At 48.8% G+C, this 16,374-nt stretch overlaps 1 protein-coding gene across 1 annotated transcript in view; it reads left to right on the forward strand.

Annotated features, from left to right (window-relative positions):
* The window catches only part of TBC1D5 (TBC1 domain family member 5), a gene marked incomplete in the record, with an annotated part of 601,299 nt that overhangs the window by 119,498 nt on the left and 465,427 nt on the right, over window positions 1–16,374 (forward strand). Inside the window, 1 exon segment of the mRNA XM_045742746.2 lies at window positions 8,868–8,996. Coding sequence (XP_045598702.1) covers window positions 8,868–8,996 — 129 coding nt within the window.

Below are 16,374 nucleotides of genomic sequence, written 5' to 3' on the forward strand. Positions count from 1 at the left end.
TTTTATAGGTATGCTCTTATAGACAATTTCATTGTGAACACAGTGATACCAAATTTAAATACGTGCGCCTTCAATTATTGTCAGGACAGTCAAAAGAGTGTACACTTTTTCGGTCTTACCGCGTAGGCGCGCGAAGTGCCGAAAGCATCTGGGGTATTGTTTTTTTTCGAGCGCCGAGAGCGCGAAAGTGTTAATTAGCGAAGTGCTTCTTGAACCTATGAGAACCTTGATAATCAAGCACAAAATCAAATAGGCTCATAATGGCCCATTTGCATACATGAGCAATGGTACACTTTGCCACTTATGGTTGAAGTTGACTTCAACCAATTTCCTCCAAAATCTGCATCTTTACAGATAAGCATACATTCTATAAGGTGTATAAGTTTCATGCAAATTGGCTGGTAAAAAATATGAAAAAAAGATAAAAAAATCAAGTTTTTTGTGGAAATTTTTTTGGCATATAAATATTAAAATACTTTATTATATGCTATTGTGATAGCTTAGAGTCATAGACATGATTTCAGTTGACATTTTTGTTTGATGTTAACTTTTGACCATTTTGGAAATTTTTTGACACACTTCAATATTTTTTTTTCTCCCTTCCTATTTATGCTCTGATGCTGAGACTTGGGCCAGTTGAACCAAATTTTATATACAACTAGTCAAAAAAGTTTGATCGAAATCGAACCAGTTTTCATTTATCGCATTTTTCCGTAATACCCTAAAGTTGAACCCCAGGGTTGAACCCCGTGAGTTGTACACTCACGGGGACTTAGCAGGAGGCACCACCTGAAGAGACAATCGTACTAATACAGGTAAAATGGGGGCAACAACCAAGGCAGAACCCCCCCACCCCACCAAGCAACACAATAAAAAGAAAAAGAAAACCCCCGCAAGAGGACAGAGTACCCAAAGGAACAGGGTCAGCCGCTATGAATGGTGAAAACATTGCGCCCCTTACTAGTGCAAACTGCCTCTTACCCCTAAGGTAATTAAGAGAGACAAAACACCCAAGCACCCAAAGGGCGGCCAAAAAACTGAGCAGTATAACGGCCCAGCAGAGGCAGGACCCAAGGAACTTGCGGAAGGTGGCCTCACGCCCCAAGGGCAGTACTTATAGGGCACCTAGGGAAGGGAACCCAAGGCGCATGCAGCCCGAGTACTGTAAAATAACTCCTGGCTCGCGCACCACTGGAAGACAGCCACCACACACAAAGTACGGTGCTGGAAAATCACTGGAGCCAGAGCACATGACCTCTGCTTCTATCATCAACCTCAGAACTTAGGTGTGGATGGCCGGCGTGGGGGTCTGGGGCTCCCCCTTTTCCCTCCCGGAAAGAGGGGGGGGGAGCTGTGCAGACAGCGATGCGGCGACGTGTGATGTCATTATCATTTGCTCGTTTCTGGCTTAGGGAGCTCTATCCACTTGTTTGGCTTTTTGTAGCAATTTTCACAAGAATAGGGGTTTGTTTTGGGACTCTTACCTTTCTGGGTGCCTGACCCGGTCGATGGCAGACATAGAATGCTTCCAACCACACGGGGGTTTCTATAGGCCATTGCTCCCCATGCCTCTCTGAGGGGGCCAGGTTCTGTCTCGTGGTCCCCAGTAAGCCCACAGAATGCCATACACATGACTGATGCCAAAGTCTGACATTAGCATATGAGCCTGGATAGCTCCGGGAAGCTGAAGGGGCTACCTCCAGAAAAAATGAAAAAATACAAAAAATAAAAAAAACAGAAAACAGAAAAATGTCTAAAAGGTTTATTCAGTCGATGTCAAGTAGGCTGCTCCATTTTCTACATAAAAAAAAAAATAAAAAAAAATTGAAATTTTTTTAAAAATAAAAATAATCGCTGCCTGATGTTATAATGGAAGGGGACTCTCCTTCCAAACACTAACACCTCTCCTCCTTCTAACAGTCTTCCCTACGCCAATAAGAGTCATCAATAAAGATTAGCAATAATTTATACATACTATAGTACTAAAGAATTGGGTATAAAATTTACTTTATAGGTAATTTTCTGGGGGGAGCCCCTACGGCTCCCCGGAGCTATCCATGCATGATATGGATACCCTAGCTATTTTGCATCAGTCGATGTGGGTGGAGTTCTAGGCCTACAGGGGACCACGAGCCAGAACCTGGCCCCCTCAGAGAGGCACGGGGAGCAATGGCCCATAGAAATGCACATGTGATTTGGAGCATTCTATATCTGCCATCGACCGGGACAGGCACCCAGAAAGGTAAGCGCCACAAAACAAACCCCTATTCTGGTTAACAACAAAAATCGACAAACGAGTGGACAGAACTCCCCCAGGAAAACGAACTAACAAGCATGACGTCACACGAGCCGCGCCGCATGTCTGCGCAGCTCCCCCCTCCCCGAGAGGGGGAAGGGGGAGCCCCAGACCCCCGCGCCGGGGATCCCCGCCCCAGTTCCTCGGCTGATGGGATAATGCACGGTCGTGTGGCTCCAGCTCCAGTCTTGTCTCAGTGCTGTGACTTGTTTGCAGTGCTGCTTTTACGGTGGTCGTGTGAGCTGGGAGTAGTATTCTCAGGTACTCGGGCTGCTTGTGCTTAGAGTCACCTTCCCTGAGTGCCCTGTAAGTACCGCCCTTGGGGCTTGGGGTTGCCTTCCACAAGTCACCTAGGGTCTACCTCTGTTGGCTTTTCGCTGCTTGGCGTTTGGCCACCCCGAGGGTTTGGGGGTTTCACTCCCTTGTTTACCTTGGGGTAAGTGGTAGTTATCGCACTGGTGGGGCGTAGGGTACTGCGTAGCTAGTTTTCACCTATGACAGCGGCCGGCTCTGTTTCCTCTGGGTACGTCCACTTGTGTGGTTTTTCTTTTATATTTGTTTTTGCCTGGTAGGGGGGTCTGCCTTGTGTTCCCCCCTTCTTATATTAGGTTCGTTTGTGTGGTGGCACCCCCTGCTTTGCCCTCGCGAGTGGACACGTCCCGTGGGTTCAGCTTTAGCAGTTTGCTTGGTAGTTTGGGGCGCCGGTTAGCAGTGCCCTGCCTGGGATAACCCTTAGCAGACCCACTCTAGGGGCCCTGGGAAACCCCCCGGGGGCTCTCGGGGTCTGGTAGTGGAGACCTTTGCATCCCCTCTCGCTCTGTGCGAGTTGAGGGTTGCTCTGTCCCTTTGTCTCAGGGTGACTCTCCTTGTTTTTGCCTCCGTCATGCTGCCTGTTGGATCGGTGATACATTCGACCCTTGAGTCCTGCGAGCTTTGTTGCTTGTTCGTGACTCTATTCACCCAGTCTGCTGATGAATTCCCGTGGGTGCAGGCAGCTCGCGCGTTGCAGGGTAGGATGTTGCAACGCGTTCTGGTTTGTCGCTTCCCCGGACGCCCCGATGCTGCCCCGCTTGTGTAGGGACCCAGCCTTGGGGGTTTTGGTCGCTTCGGCATTGGTTTTTCCACGCCCCCCTTGTTTTTCTCCCTCCTGCTTCCAGCCCCTACGCATCTGCAGGCTTCGGGGTCGGGGCGGGGTTAGAGGTTCTGAGACTTGGGCAGTTTCGGGGGTTGCCCCGTCCGGGGTAGCTGCAGTTTCTACCCCTCTGGGAGGGACTTGCAGTTTTGTGGTGTGGAGTTTTCCGTTCCCCTTCTCCGCACGTGCTTTGTGGGCGTCGGCCCCTCCCTGGGCTCGGTTCCTTGTCCGTTGTGCCCGTTTTCTGGTGCGACTGTCGTCATTCGGTTGGGCTTCCCTCCGGGCCTTTCTAGGGCTTGTGGGTCCTCTTCCCGGCATCTTCTGGGTGTTGGCCTTTTTGTTCTTTTGTGAATATCTCTTCTCTTCACACTGTCTCGGCGCTACTAGTTTTCCTGGGAGCGATTTTGCTCCTCTTAATGAGTTTTTTCGTTCCTGCCCTTCTGCGGGATGTTGGTGCGGGGCGGCTCCTTATGCGAGTTCCTTCCCTGTCAGCTGCACTTGTGGAGGTGGACTTGCACACTTGTGGCATTTTCGTTTTGGTCCTGCGTTTTCTTTTCCCTCCTGAGGCTGTCATAGGATTGGCTTGCGGAGGTTGTAGAGGTGCTTGGGGCCGTTCCTGGGTCTGGCACCTTGGTTTCTGCTGCTAGCCTTCGGTATCGTATTCCTTCTGCGCCGTTCGCAGGTTGTATCGTGCGTTGTTACACCTCCGGCCTGCTTATGCACTGCCTGTGTCGTCCTGGTCTTTGGACAGGGTGCTCTCCTGTTTTTCTTCTCCTTGGTTGTGGCTCCTTGGGGTCAGGTTTGCTTTTCCTCGGTTTTCTTTTTGTGTTGGCATTCGCCTCTGGGGGTCGTGTGGCAGAGCTTCTTGCTCTTCTCAGGCGCAGTGTTTTTGGCTCCTATGGTCGTGATCATAGGTTTCTTCGTCTGCAGCCGTTCTCCCTTTTTTCTGGCGAATGATATACCTTGGGTTGTTGTCTCGACTTTGTGTTGAGGAGTGATTTACCGACCGCCTCCCGGGTATGTTCCCTTGTTTTCTTAGGTAGTCTTTGGTGAGGTAGCTCCGGGGAGCCGTAGGGGCTCCCCCCAGAAAACCAGCGTTGAATGTAATGAAACGCCATTTTCTGGGTAAGTCAAGGAGGCTCCCCGGCACCCTCCCGCCCTCCGGTCGGCGGGTTTTTTCGCGGTTTTGATATCCAGCCTCAGAACTGGGGCGGGGATCGCCGGCGCGGGGGTCTGGGGCTCCCCCTTTCCCCTCCTGGGGAGGGGGGAGCTGCGCAGACATGCGGCGCGGCTCGAGTGACGTCATGCTTGTTAGTTCGTTTTCCTGGGGGAGTTCTGTCCACTCGTTTGTCGATTTTTGTTGTTAACCAGAATAGGGGTTTGTTTTGTGGCGCTTACCTTTCTGGGTGCCTGTCCCGGTTGATGGCAGATATAGAATGCTCCAAATCACATGTGCATTTCTATGGGCCATTGCTCCCCGTGCCTCTCTGGGCCAGGTTCTGGCTCGTGGTCCCCGGTAGGCCTAGAACTCCACCCACATCGACTGATGCAAAATAGTTAGGGTATCCATATCAGCCATGGATAGCTCCGGGGAGCCTCCGGGATTCACCCAGAAAATGGCGTTTGATTACATTCAACGCTGGTTTTTTGGGGAGTGTGGAACGGATTAATTCAATTCCCATTATTTTTTATGGGAAAATTTGTTTTGACTTACGATATTTCGACTTACAATATATCTCTGGGAATGGATTACCATCATAAGTGGAGGCCCCACTGTATTAGCAATACAGTGACATCTCGGCTTACAAATGCCCCTCTTTACGAACTTTTCGGGTTACGAGCCCAATTTCTTTGTAAAATACGAATCGGGTTACGAACTTTGCCTCGGGAAATGAAGTTTGTTGATACACGTATGGCCGACCTAGCACGTGGTAGTACGGCGACTGCGCCTCAGTTTACCAGTGCCTCCTGCCTAGTGACAATCCCGCCTGAATTCTTTGTAAAGAATTTTAGTGTTTTTCAGTTTTTTGGGTATTTGAACATAAAAGTTATTATAATATATATTGCCATGGGTCCCAAGAAAGCAGTGGTAAGGTTCAAGCCAAGAAAACATATGTGAGAGTAACCATAGAGGAAAAACAAGAGATCATTCGTAAACATGAAAATGGTACACAGGTTGTTAAACTAGCTATGCAGTACAACAAATCTATGTTAACGATATACACTGCAATTGTTAAGAAAAAGGAACATTATGAGTGCTAAAGTAGCAAAAGGTGTATCAACAATCACGAAATAAAGAACACAAACTCTTAAGGATGTTGAAAAGTTGTTAATTCACCCAGAGCAAGCAGTAGTAGGCCCTTGTGTTAACCTTTTTAATGACAATGTGATGTCTCACTTCAGACAAGTGTTACAACGTAGGGAAAAACAAGTGTCACTAGACAGGTTTTTAGCGAGGAAAAACAAGTAGAGAGCCACAAGCAGGTCCTAGTGGTATGCAGGAAAAACGTGCCAGAGAGTGTACCCCTAGAGAAGTCATCACTGCCTGATGTTATAATGAAAGTGGACTCCCTTTCCAAACACTAACACCTCTCCTAATCCTCCCTCCTCACTGTCTTCCATATGCTAACAAGTCATCAATATAGGTAAGCAATAACTTGTCCATTCTTTAGTACTAAAGATTTGGGTGAATTAGGTATAAAATTTACTTTGAAGTTAATTTTGGGGAGAGTGTGGAACAGATTAATTTACGTTCAGGGAGCCGGTCGGCTGAGTGGACAGCACGCTGGACTTGTGATCTTGTGGTCCTGGGTTCGATCCCAGGCGCCGGCGAGAAACAATGGGCAGAGTTTCTTTCACCATATGCCCCTGTTATCTAGCAGTAAAATAGGTACCTGGGTGTTAATCAGCTGTCACGGGCTGCTTCCTGGGGGTGGAGGCCTGGTCGAGGACCGGGCCGCGGGGACACTAAAGCCCCGAAATCATCTTAAGATAACCTCAAGATAACGTTATTTCTAATGGGAAAAGTAGCTTCAGTTTACAAATTTTCAGCTTACGAACTTATACCTCCGGTTGGTGGTCTGGTGGCTTCATTGTTGGTGTCCCACCTGCGTACTTCTTCTTGGCGGCAGTATAGGGTATTTTAGCGATCCTTCCTTTTCCTCCTGTCCCTTCTTAGGTGGCTGCGGTTGTTAGTGTCGGCTTGGTTTTTGGTGGGGGTTGGGGGACATCGTCTTGCCACATACTGTCGACTCATTTCGTGCAGCGCTGGCTGAGCCTCTTCGGCTTGCTTTCGGTCTTGGTGTTGCTTCTGCACCGTTAGTAAGCTGTCTCGTGCGTTGTTTCATCTCCGGCCTGTTCGTGCGCCGCTTGCACCATCCTGGTCTCTGGTCAGCGTGCTCTGTCTTCTCCTCGGTTGGTGGTGCCCCTTCGGTTCCGGTTTGTTTTTCGTCGGCTCTTTTCCTGTTGGCATTTGCCTCTGGGGGGTCGGGTCGCTGGGCTTCTTGCTCTCCTCCGCAGGGGTTTTCTGCTCCTTCAGTTTTGGTGTTTTGGTTGTTAGGTGTCAGCAGTCTCCATCTTTTTTTGTCATGGGATGGGGCTGCAGCATTCCGGAGGGGTCCTTGCTTTGTTGGTGCTTGGTTGGTCGGGCCGGGGGGTGTGTTTTGTTTTGTGTTCAGTGGCGCCCCTCCGCTGTTAAATGCGTGCCGCGGCCTTTATGTCCGGGGCGCGCTTTGAGTTGATCTGGTTCCGTTCTTCCCTGTTCGCGGGTGACGGTGTCCCGTGTTGTCCACCGTGTTATTGCGGCCAGCCTGCCTTTGTTCTTTCCCCGTGCCCGTGGCGTTCATGGCTTCGCTGCTCTTGCTGCCGTCTGGGCGACGTGTCCTTGCTGTCATTCGGACATGGCTCTTTTGGTGTTCGTACAGGGGCCTTGCTGCTCGTTGTCTCGTGTTGTTCCCGGGCCCTTTCAGGGCTGTGTCGCCTTGGGTTGGCGTTTGCTGCCGGTTGTCTTCTCACTTCCATTGAGGGGTGCGTGGAGTCCACCTCCCAGTTCCGTCCCTTTAACTTTCCTCTGTGGGTAGTTAGCTCAGGGGAACCGACGGGGCTACCCCCAGAAAACCAGCATTGAATGTAATGAAACGCCATTTTCTGGGTGAGACCCGGAGGCTCCCTGGCAACCCTCCCTCCCTCCCTCCGGTCGGCGGTTTTTCGCATGTTTTTGACATTCAGCCTCAGAACTGATGGGTGGATAGCCAGCGTGAGAGGTCTCGGGCTCCCCCTTTCCCCTCCCAGGGAGGGGGGGAGCTGCGCAGACAGCAACGCGGTGACGTGTGACGTCATACTAGTTTGCTTGTTTTCTGTTGGGGAGTTATATCCACTGGTTCGGCCTTTGGTAGCAATTTTAGCTTACCTTTCTGGATGCTTGACCCGGTCGATGGCAGACATAGAATGCTTCCAACCACACGGGGGTTTCTATAGGCCATTGCTCCCCTTGCCTCTCTGAGGGGGCCAGGTTCTGGCCGTGGTCCCTGGTAGGCCCTAGAACTCCATACACATGACTGATGCCAAAGTCTGACATTAGCATATCAGCCTGGTAAAGCTCTGGGGAGCCTCCGGGTCTCACCCAGAAAATGGCATTTCATTACATTCAACGCTGGATTTTTGGAAACACTTGATGTCATGTACACTGGGGGAATTTCACAATAAACACAGCGCATCACAGTGGTTAAATGGGGACATTCGTTTTGTATGACGTCCTGTTTCACATGATAAACACGGCGCTGGAACACGGATTAAATTCGTTATTCGAGGTACCACTGTATTTTTATTTTGAATCCCTTATCTCATAGATTCAAAAGTTTCTGTGTCAAATTTAAGTTGATAATGTATTAAACCTAAACTGTATTTTTTGTTCTTGTTCAACCCTAAGTATAAGATTCTCACATGTCTTGTGCAGAGGTCACTAAGTATTGAGTAACAATTTGTTTAATTTAATATTTTGTTTTGTTGTATTTATCTTAAGGTTTAATATGTTAGTGCTACTAACCCCCTGTTGGCCACAGTCTTAAAAGAAGCTGTTTGCACCTTTTTGTTAGAATGTTTGAATGTTCTCATTTATTGGTTATTGCCTTTTTGCACACCGATTAGCTTTGCATATGGTTTCTTTCCTCGTCATGTGGGGATTATCAGCTGTGACTAAATATTTAAATACAAATGTGTCCTCCTTATTAATGTTGATTAAGTTACTTACACTTTAGTATACTGTACTGTAATTTATTGGCTGTTATGTTTCTTTTAATTTAGAGAAAATTTCTATGTATAAGTATACTTTTAAGATTGTAGTATACACACCATCATATACATTCCATTTTTTGTTGTAGAGCACACAAATAAAAACAAAATTATAGATAAGGTTGTGACTGTTGGTGTGTGTTTTTGCAGTGGTTAAATGTGATCAGAGAGGAACGTGAGAAATATGAAACTATTAGATTGCAGTTAATGGTGACTCCAGGCCTTGGTGATGAAACTCTTGATCCATTACTGAACAATCCTCTGTCTCAACATGAGCAGGTAAGAAAATATAATTGAAGTCACTTTTCAGTAAGGGACTTTCCTTATTAGTTTAGTGAATTCCTTTCAGAATGAAATTATTTTTTAATATCTTTCATACATTGCTTTACTTTTCCATCCCAAGATATTTGTCATCTGCCTGTACTATATATTGATATGTGGCCCAGCAAAATACACTCCTCTCCCACCTATTAAGAGTCGAACAAGTCCTTGAAGATGCCTAGTTTCATTTGATTATACTCGAGAGGCAAGATGCCAAAAATTTGAATTGCTCAAGTTTTAAGTTCCGTGGGGAAGTTGTTATACAGAGCTTTGCAGCAAACTCGGGTAAAAGGCAATGAAATCCCACCAAAATAGTCCAGATGCGAAGACACTGAGTCTCCCAAGTTTTGGAGACTGTGATATGTTAAACATGGGTGTGTGACCAATCAGAGTTCTGATTGGTCACACACCCACATACCATGTCATGTCACTGACATGACATGGTATGACATCAGTGCCCGAGCACTGAGCGGGAAAGCAGTGTGCCGTCACTGGTTCCCAGAACATCAAGGTAACAGGTTGCATCACTCATAGGTCCCGCAAGGCAAGATTTGATGTGCAAGGAGGGCCAACTAGTCTGGGAGTACTCTAGAGATACAGTAGAGGAGTCACCGAACAACTTCTGGAGGTAGTACTGGAGTGCTGGACCATTAGAAGTGGTCACAAGAGGCTCAGTAGCATTGGTGGATTCCTAGTGTTTCAAAAGGCGGTGCTGGGGGGTCGAGATTCGACTCGTGGGCCGTTCCTGGGTTTAGATACTACTAAAAGACTATTGGGGCAGTCCTGGTCGACGTGTGCTTGGCAGTGGTGCAACCCTGGTGGAAGGAACTACCGGGTCACGTCACATCTACATGGGAGAAGGCAAAGACAAGTGAGCAGCATGGAAGTTTGGCGAAAGTCTGGGAGACCCTCATCATACAACCTATCCTCTTAAAAAGAACGTCGCTTTTGGCCGTTTGCCCGTATGGCCGAATTTGGACGTAATTTGAAAATGAAAAAAAAATGAAAATAAATTTGGGATTTTTTTTTTCAACAACACTAAGTTAAGGGTCCTCTGATAGGTTAGGTGGGCAGGAAATTCTCATAAAGTTTCAAAACATTATGAAAAACGTTAATTTAAAGTGTCCTCTCATAACCTCTGCGCGTACGCCGAATGACTCAAATAGAAAACTGGAACAAAACGTCGCTTTTGTGAGTCGATTTCATTTCAAATTACGTCCAAATTTGGCCATAGTGCACATACGAGCGAAAAGTGACATTATTTTTAAGAGGACGGGTTGCATCATATCCCAGGTTACTCCACAAGCAGAGGAGTACCAGTGGTGACTGTCTTGGAAGGTCAGCCATCAGCTGTTACATCACAGAGGAGAGTGAAGCGATCAACTGTTGTGATGTGAAGGGAGAAGAGAGGAAGGAAGTTTACAGGAATCAAGAAAATGACCTGAGGAATTATTCACCAACCTCAACCATCTGCTGAGACAGCAGTAGACATTCTACAGAGTATAAAGATAGATCAAATATCCTCCCCATTCCCTTTGTGACGGATGTTGGTCTAAATTGTTCCTGAAACACAGAATAATATTCTTGTAGCCAGCAACCCAGTATATTTATTTATATGTGTAAACCTGTTGGTACACTTGTACGTCTTTATTTAAAACAATTGTGAGTTAATTCAGAGGAGATCAAGACAACCACTTTATGAGTAAGAGTAAAGTAAACTTCTATTTGCTGGAGAATACGTGAATACTTGATAGAGTAAAGAACCTCTTGAAATCTTGTCTTATTTGTTGAGCGTGTATGCTCACATGAGAGAAGATGTTATATTTAGATTATAGTTTACTATTCATTATCTTTTTTTTTTGTTTTTTTTTTGTTTTTTTTAGATATATACAAGAGTTGTTACATTCTTTTACAGCCACTAGTACACATAGCATTTTGGGCAGATCCCTGGAATATGATCCCTGCCGTGAAGAATAGTTTTTACAACCAAGTACACATTTTACTGTTGAGTTAAACAGAGGCTACAGTTAAGGATTTGCGCCCAGTAAATCCTCCCCGGCCAGGATACGAACCCATGACAAAGAGTTCGCGGAACGCCAGGCGAGTGTCTTACCACTACACCACGGAGACTGGTGTTGGCATTTAATTTTCTATCTTAGTATGACAAAGTTTCAACATTTGTGCTAGTAAAGCCTAATATCTGCTACTGAGAGATGCCTAAACGGTTTAGCCATTTTACATTCGAATCCAACTGAAGAGTGTTGTAATATTTAACAGTTATTTATTATTATTTGTCAAGTGTACAATCATTTATGTAAATATTTACATATTTTAAATAATGTGTAGAAAATTATTTCAGTCTTCACTCTCCATATTGTTTGCCTGAGGCCAAGTAAGAATATTGAGTATGACCAAGGAATTTTAGGCAATGTTTTTTTTCAGTGATTGATAGAAAATTATCTGGCAATAAGTGATATACTAGCCAGATTTTCGACCTTAGGCTTTAGACTTTTGTGGTGGCTAAATCAGTAGCATGCTCTTGTTAGTGCCAGTTTATGAAGAGATTAGAGATCAGGGAGTTGCTGGTTTTACCTCACTCCTCACGGAAGACAAGGCTAAGTGTGTGATGCTCTCCGTGAGTGACTGAGGTACCCCTTAACACTTTGAGCGGTGCGGCGTGTGCGCCCCAGCCCACCCCAAGGTGGGCCGAGTGTGCACCCACACTAAAATGTGTATACTCTTTTAAGTTTTCTCACCTTAATTTTTGTATATGTCGTTCATTTTGGTATCAAATTGTTCGTAATAGAATTCTCTAAAAGAATATATGCATATAAGGTCAAAAAGCCCGGCATACCATACCATACCGCACCAAACCCAAAAATCGGCAACTGCACTCAATTGTGTAAATTCTTTTCAAGTTCTCTCGCTAATCGTCACACCCGCAACACCCGCACTCAAATGCGAACACAACTGGCTCGTGCACCACTTGGGGTGTGCGAGCAAGGAGTAATATTGTATGGTACTCGGGCTGTATGCACCTAAGGTTACCTTCCCCAGGTGCCTAGTAAGTACTGCCCTTGGGGCTTGGGGCATCCTTTCATAAGTCACCTTGGGGGTCTTCCCAAGGTGGTTTTTATTGCTCAGTACTTGGCTGCCCTTGGAGTGAGCTAGTGTATTGCTGCCCTTGTTTGTCTCTGGGTAGGAGGTAGTTTTTGTCACTGGTAGGGGCGCAGGATACTTGACAGCTAGTTATCACCTGTTATAGCGGCCAGCTCTGTTCTGCCTGGTTACGTTGCCCTCTCGTGGGGTTTTTCTTTTGTTTTTGTTTTCCTGCTAGGTGGGGGGGAGGGGGATCTGCCTTTGGTTGCCCGTTGGTTCTTTCTCTTATATTTATTGTTTTTTGATGGTACCCCCTGCTTGGCTCCCATGAGTGGACATGTCCTGGGGGTTCAGCTTTAGAAGTTCGCTTGGTAGTTTTTGGGTGCCGGTTCGCAGTACCAGGAAAGCCTGGGCTTTCCTTAGCGTGTTACCAAGGCTAAGGACCCTGGGAAACCCAGCAGGGGCAATGTGGTCTGATGGATGTGACCCTTGAGTCCCCTCTCGCTTCGTGCAAGGTTGATGGGTAGCTCTGTCCCCTTGTCTCGGGGTGACACTCACCGGTTTTGCCTGTGCCATGCTGCCTGTCGGGTTGGTGATTCTCTTGACTTGGAGTCGTGTGATGTTTGTTCTTTCCACATGCTCCAGTTCACCCAAGCTACTGAATATGATATAAGGGTGCATGCAGGCAGCACAGGTGTTGCATGCTCAGTTTAGGTTGCTGCAACGCGATAGGTTGGTTGCTTCCCAGGATACCCCGAGACTGCCCCGTTTTGGTTATAGGGACCCGGATTTGGGGGTGGGAGTCACTTTGACTTTGATTCCATCCGCCACTCCTTGTGGTTCATCCAGTTCCTCTCCCCCCCCTCCCTTGCTTCCGGCTCCGAAACGTCTAAGGGGTTTCGAGATCGGGGCCAGGTTTAGTTGGTGTTTAGACTCGGGCGGTCTCGAGGAAGTCCCCTTTCATGAAGGCGGCGGAGGCATTCGAGCATGGTGCTCCAGCCGCAGCTTCTGGGTCTGACCAGTGGGCCTTGGGGGCTTTGGAGAAGGCTCTGCCCTGGGATCTAGTGGTGAGGTTTCCCGGGGTGGGGGGAGGGGTTAACTCTGGGGCCTTGGGGCCCATTGGACCCCGCCTGGGTTTTCCTACCCTCTGAGCGGGGGCTTGGTGTTACAAGGAGAGAGGTTCTCTTATGCTCCTTCCTTGTACGAATTGGACTTGGCATCTAGCCCCCCATCCCCCTCCCCGGGTTCGGTTCCGTGATCCTGTGGGTTCCTCGGTCCTGTCCCTCCGGAGGTTTTCGGCTTCCCACGTCTCTTCTCATGTGGTGTGGGAAGCCCTAGAGGCTTACTTCCTGCGCGACTCAGATTATGCTTTCATGATGGATCCGCGTTCCTTCGTGTATGGATCTTCGTGTCCGTACTGGGTTCGTTATGAAGTTCTGGAGTCATCGTAGTTGGCAGACTGCCTGCTCTTTTCATTGGAAGCTTGACATACGTTCTGTTGGACCCGCTCGCTTGAGTGGAGGGAGGCTCAGACGGCGTTTCAGGTTTTTCTGGAGAGGCGAATTTGAGCATCTCAATGCTTGTTTGTTTGCCCCCTGCTCTTACGCATGATTTAGGTGTTGTGGGATATCTGGGGCTTGACTCAATTATTTGATTAGTATCCACTCAATTTAACGGCCTATATGGGGCTGTACCCTGGTCGTTATTTCTGGAGTTCTGGTATTTCCGAAGTTAAGATGTCGGTAATTTTTCAAGTAACATTCAGGTAGTTGTCTCCACTCGACTATCCGGACTATATGGGAAGGACCCCCAGCCGGATTATCACATGTTCCGGATTATAGTACTTTTTCACCTCTGAGTCCAAAAGGGACCATTTCCGACAATTTTTATACCACACGCATGATTTGAATTGACACACTAATTAGTGTGTGGGGCTGGTGCATAGGTGGTTAGCTGCCTAGCTGGTAGGTGGGCAGGGAAAGTGGGTGGGCAGGGAAAGTGGGTGGGCAGGGAAAGTGGGTGGGCAGGGAAAGTGGGTGGGCAGGCAGGTGGGTGGGTGGGCAGGCAGGTGGGTGGGTGGGTGGGCAGGCAGGGATAGGTGGGTTCAGGCAGGTGGGTTTTGGATGAGTGGATGGCAGGTAGATGGGCTTGGTGGGTGAACAGGTTCGAGCAGGCAGGTGGGTGAATAGGTGGGTGGGTGCATTGACAGGTGGGTAAGTGGGCATGCAGGCATGTGGGTAAACAGGTGGGTGGGCAGGGAAGTGGGTGAACAGGTGGGTTAAGCAGGCAGGTGGGTGTGCAGGTAGGTGGGTGAACAGGTGGGTGGATGGATTGACAGGTGGGTAAGTGGGCGTGCAGGCAGGTGGGTGGGCAGGGAAGTGGGTAAATAGGTGGGTGGGTGAACAGGTGGGTAAATGGGTGTGCAGCCAAGTGGGTAAACTGGTGGGTGGGCAGGGAAGTGGGTGAACAGGTGGGTGGGTAGGGAAGTGGGTAAACAGGTGGGTGGGCAGGGAAGTGGGTGAACAGGTGGGTGGGTAGGGAAGTGGGTGAACAGATGGGTGGGCAGGGAAGTGGGTGAACAGGTGGGTGGGCAGGGAAGTGGGTGAACAGGTGGGTGGGTAGGGAAGTGGGTGAACAGGTGGGTGGGCAGGGAAGTGGGTGAACAGTGGGTAAGTGGCGAGACTGGACGACACGTGTGATCTCCTGCCTGGTCAACCCCCCCTCCCCCACCTCACGCCAGCCTTCCCATCTCCCCTCCACATGTGTCGACAGACACGTGGGTGTTGACACGCTGTACGATGCGCCGTAAGTTCTGTTAAATCCCATTTTATTTTATTGTAAATATTTAAATGAATAAATAGCAAACCAAATACTGTACTGTACTGTTCATCTATTATAGTGTTATTTAATTAATATTCGGAACTAGCTCTCCACAGCAATAAGAAAACAATATAATTCTTGCAACACCGCCAACACCACCTTCGTTAGGCTTAAGCGAGTCCCATACACACCACAATAGTTTTTCCTCCTTCCATGACCAACTCCCTCCCTCCCTTCCCTGACCAACTCCCTTCCTCCCTTCCTGACCAACTCCCTCCCTCCCTTCCTGACCAACTCCCTTCCTCCCTTCCTGACCAACTCCCTTCCTCCCTTCCTGACCAACTCCCTTCCTCCCTTCCTGACCAACTCCCTTCCTGACCAACTCCCTTCCTCCCTTCCTGACCAACTCCCTTCCTCCCTTCCTGACCAACTCCCTTCCTCCCTTCCTGACCAACTCCCTTCCTCCCTTCCTGACCAACTCCCTCCCTCCCTTCCTGACCAACTCCCTTCCTCCCTTCCTGACCAACTCCCTTCCTCCCTTCCTGACCAACTCCCTTCCTCCCTTCCTGACCAACTCCCTTCCTCCCTTCCTGACCAACTCCCTTCCTCCCTTCCTGACCAACTCCCTTCCTCCCTTCCTGACCAACTCCCTCCCTCCCTTCCTGACCAACTCCCTTCCTCCCTTCCTGACCAACTCCCTTCCTCCCTTCCTGACCAACTCCCTTCCTCCCTTCCGTGACCAACTCCCTTCCTGACCAACTCCCTTCCTCCCTTCCTGACCAACTCCCTTCCTCCCTTCCTGACCAACTCCCTTCCTCCCTTCCTGACCAACTCCCTTCCTCCCTTCCTGACCAACTCCCTTCCTCCCTTCCTGACCAACTCCCTCCCTCCCTTCCTGACCAACTCCCTCCCTCCCTCCCTTCCTGACCAACTCCCTTCCTCCCTTCCTGACCAACTCCCTTCCTCCCTTCCTGACCAACTCCCTTCCTCCCTTCCTGACCAACTCCCTTCCTCCCTTCCTGACCAACTCCCTTCCTCCCTTCCTGACCAACTCCCTCCCTCCCTCCCTGACCAACTCCCTCCCTCCCTCCCTAACCAACTCCCTTCCTCCCTTCCTGACCAACTCCCTTCCTCCCTTCCTGGCCAACTCCCTTCCTCCTTTCCTGACTCAACTCCCTTCCTCCTTTCCTGACCAACTCCCTCCCTCCCTTCCTGACCAACTCCCTTCCTCCCTTCCTGACCAACTCCCTCCCTCCCTCCCTGACCAACTCCCTCCCTCCCTCCCTAACCAACTCCCTCCCTCCCTCCCTAACCAACTCTCTTCCTGACCAACTCCCTTCCTCCCTGCCTTCACTCCCTCCCTCCACTCCCTCCCTCCCTTCCTGACCAACTCCCTCCCTCCCTCCCTGACCAACTC

The sequence above is a fragment of the Procambarus clarkii genome, chromosome 11 (genome assembly GCF_040958095.1).
Source record: "Procambarus clarkii isolate CNS0578487 chromosome 11, FALCON_Pclarkii_2.0, whole genome shotgun sequence".
Lineage (NCBI taxonomy): Eukaryota > Metazoa > Arthropoda > Malacostraca > Decapoda > Cambaridae > Procambarus > Procambarus clarkii.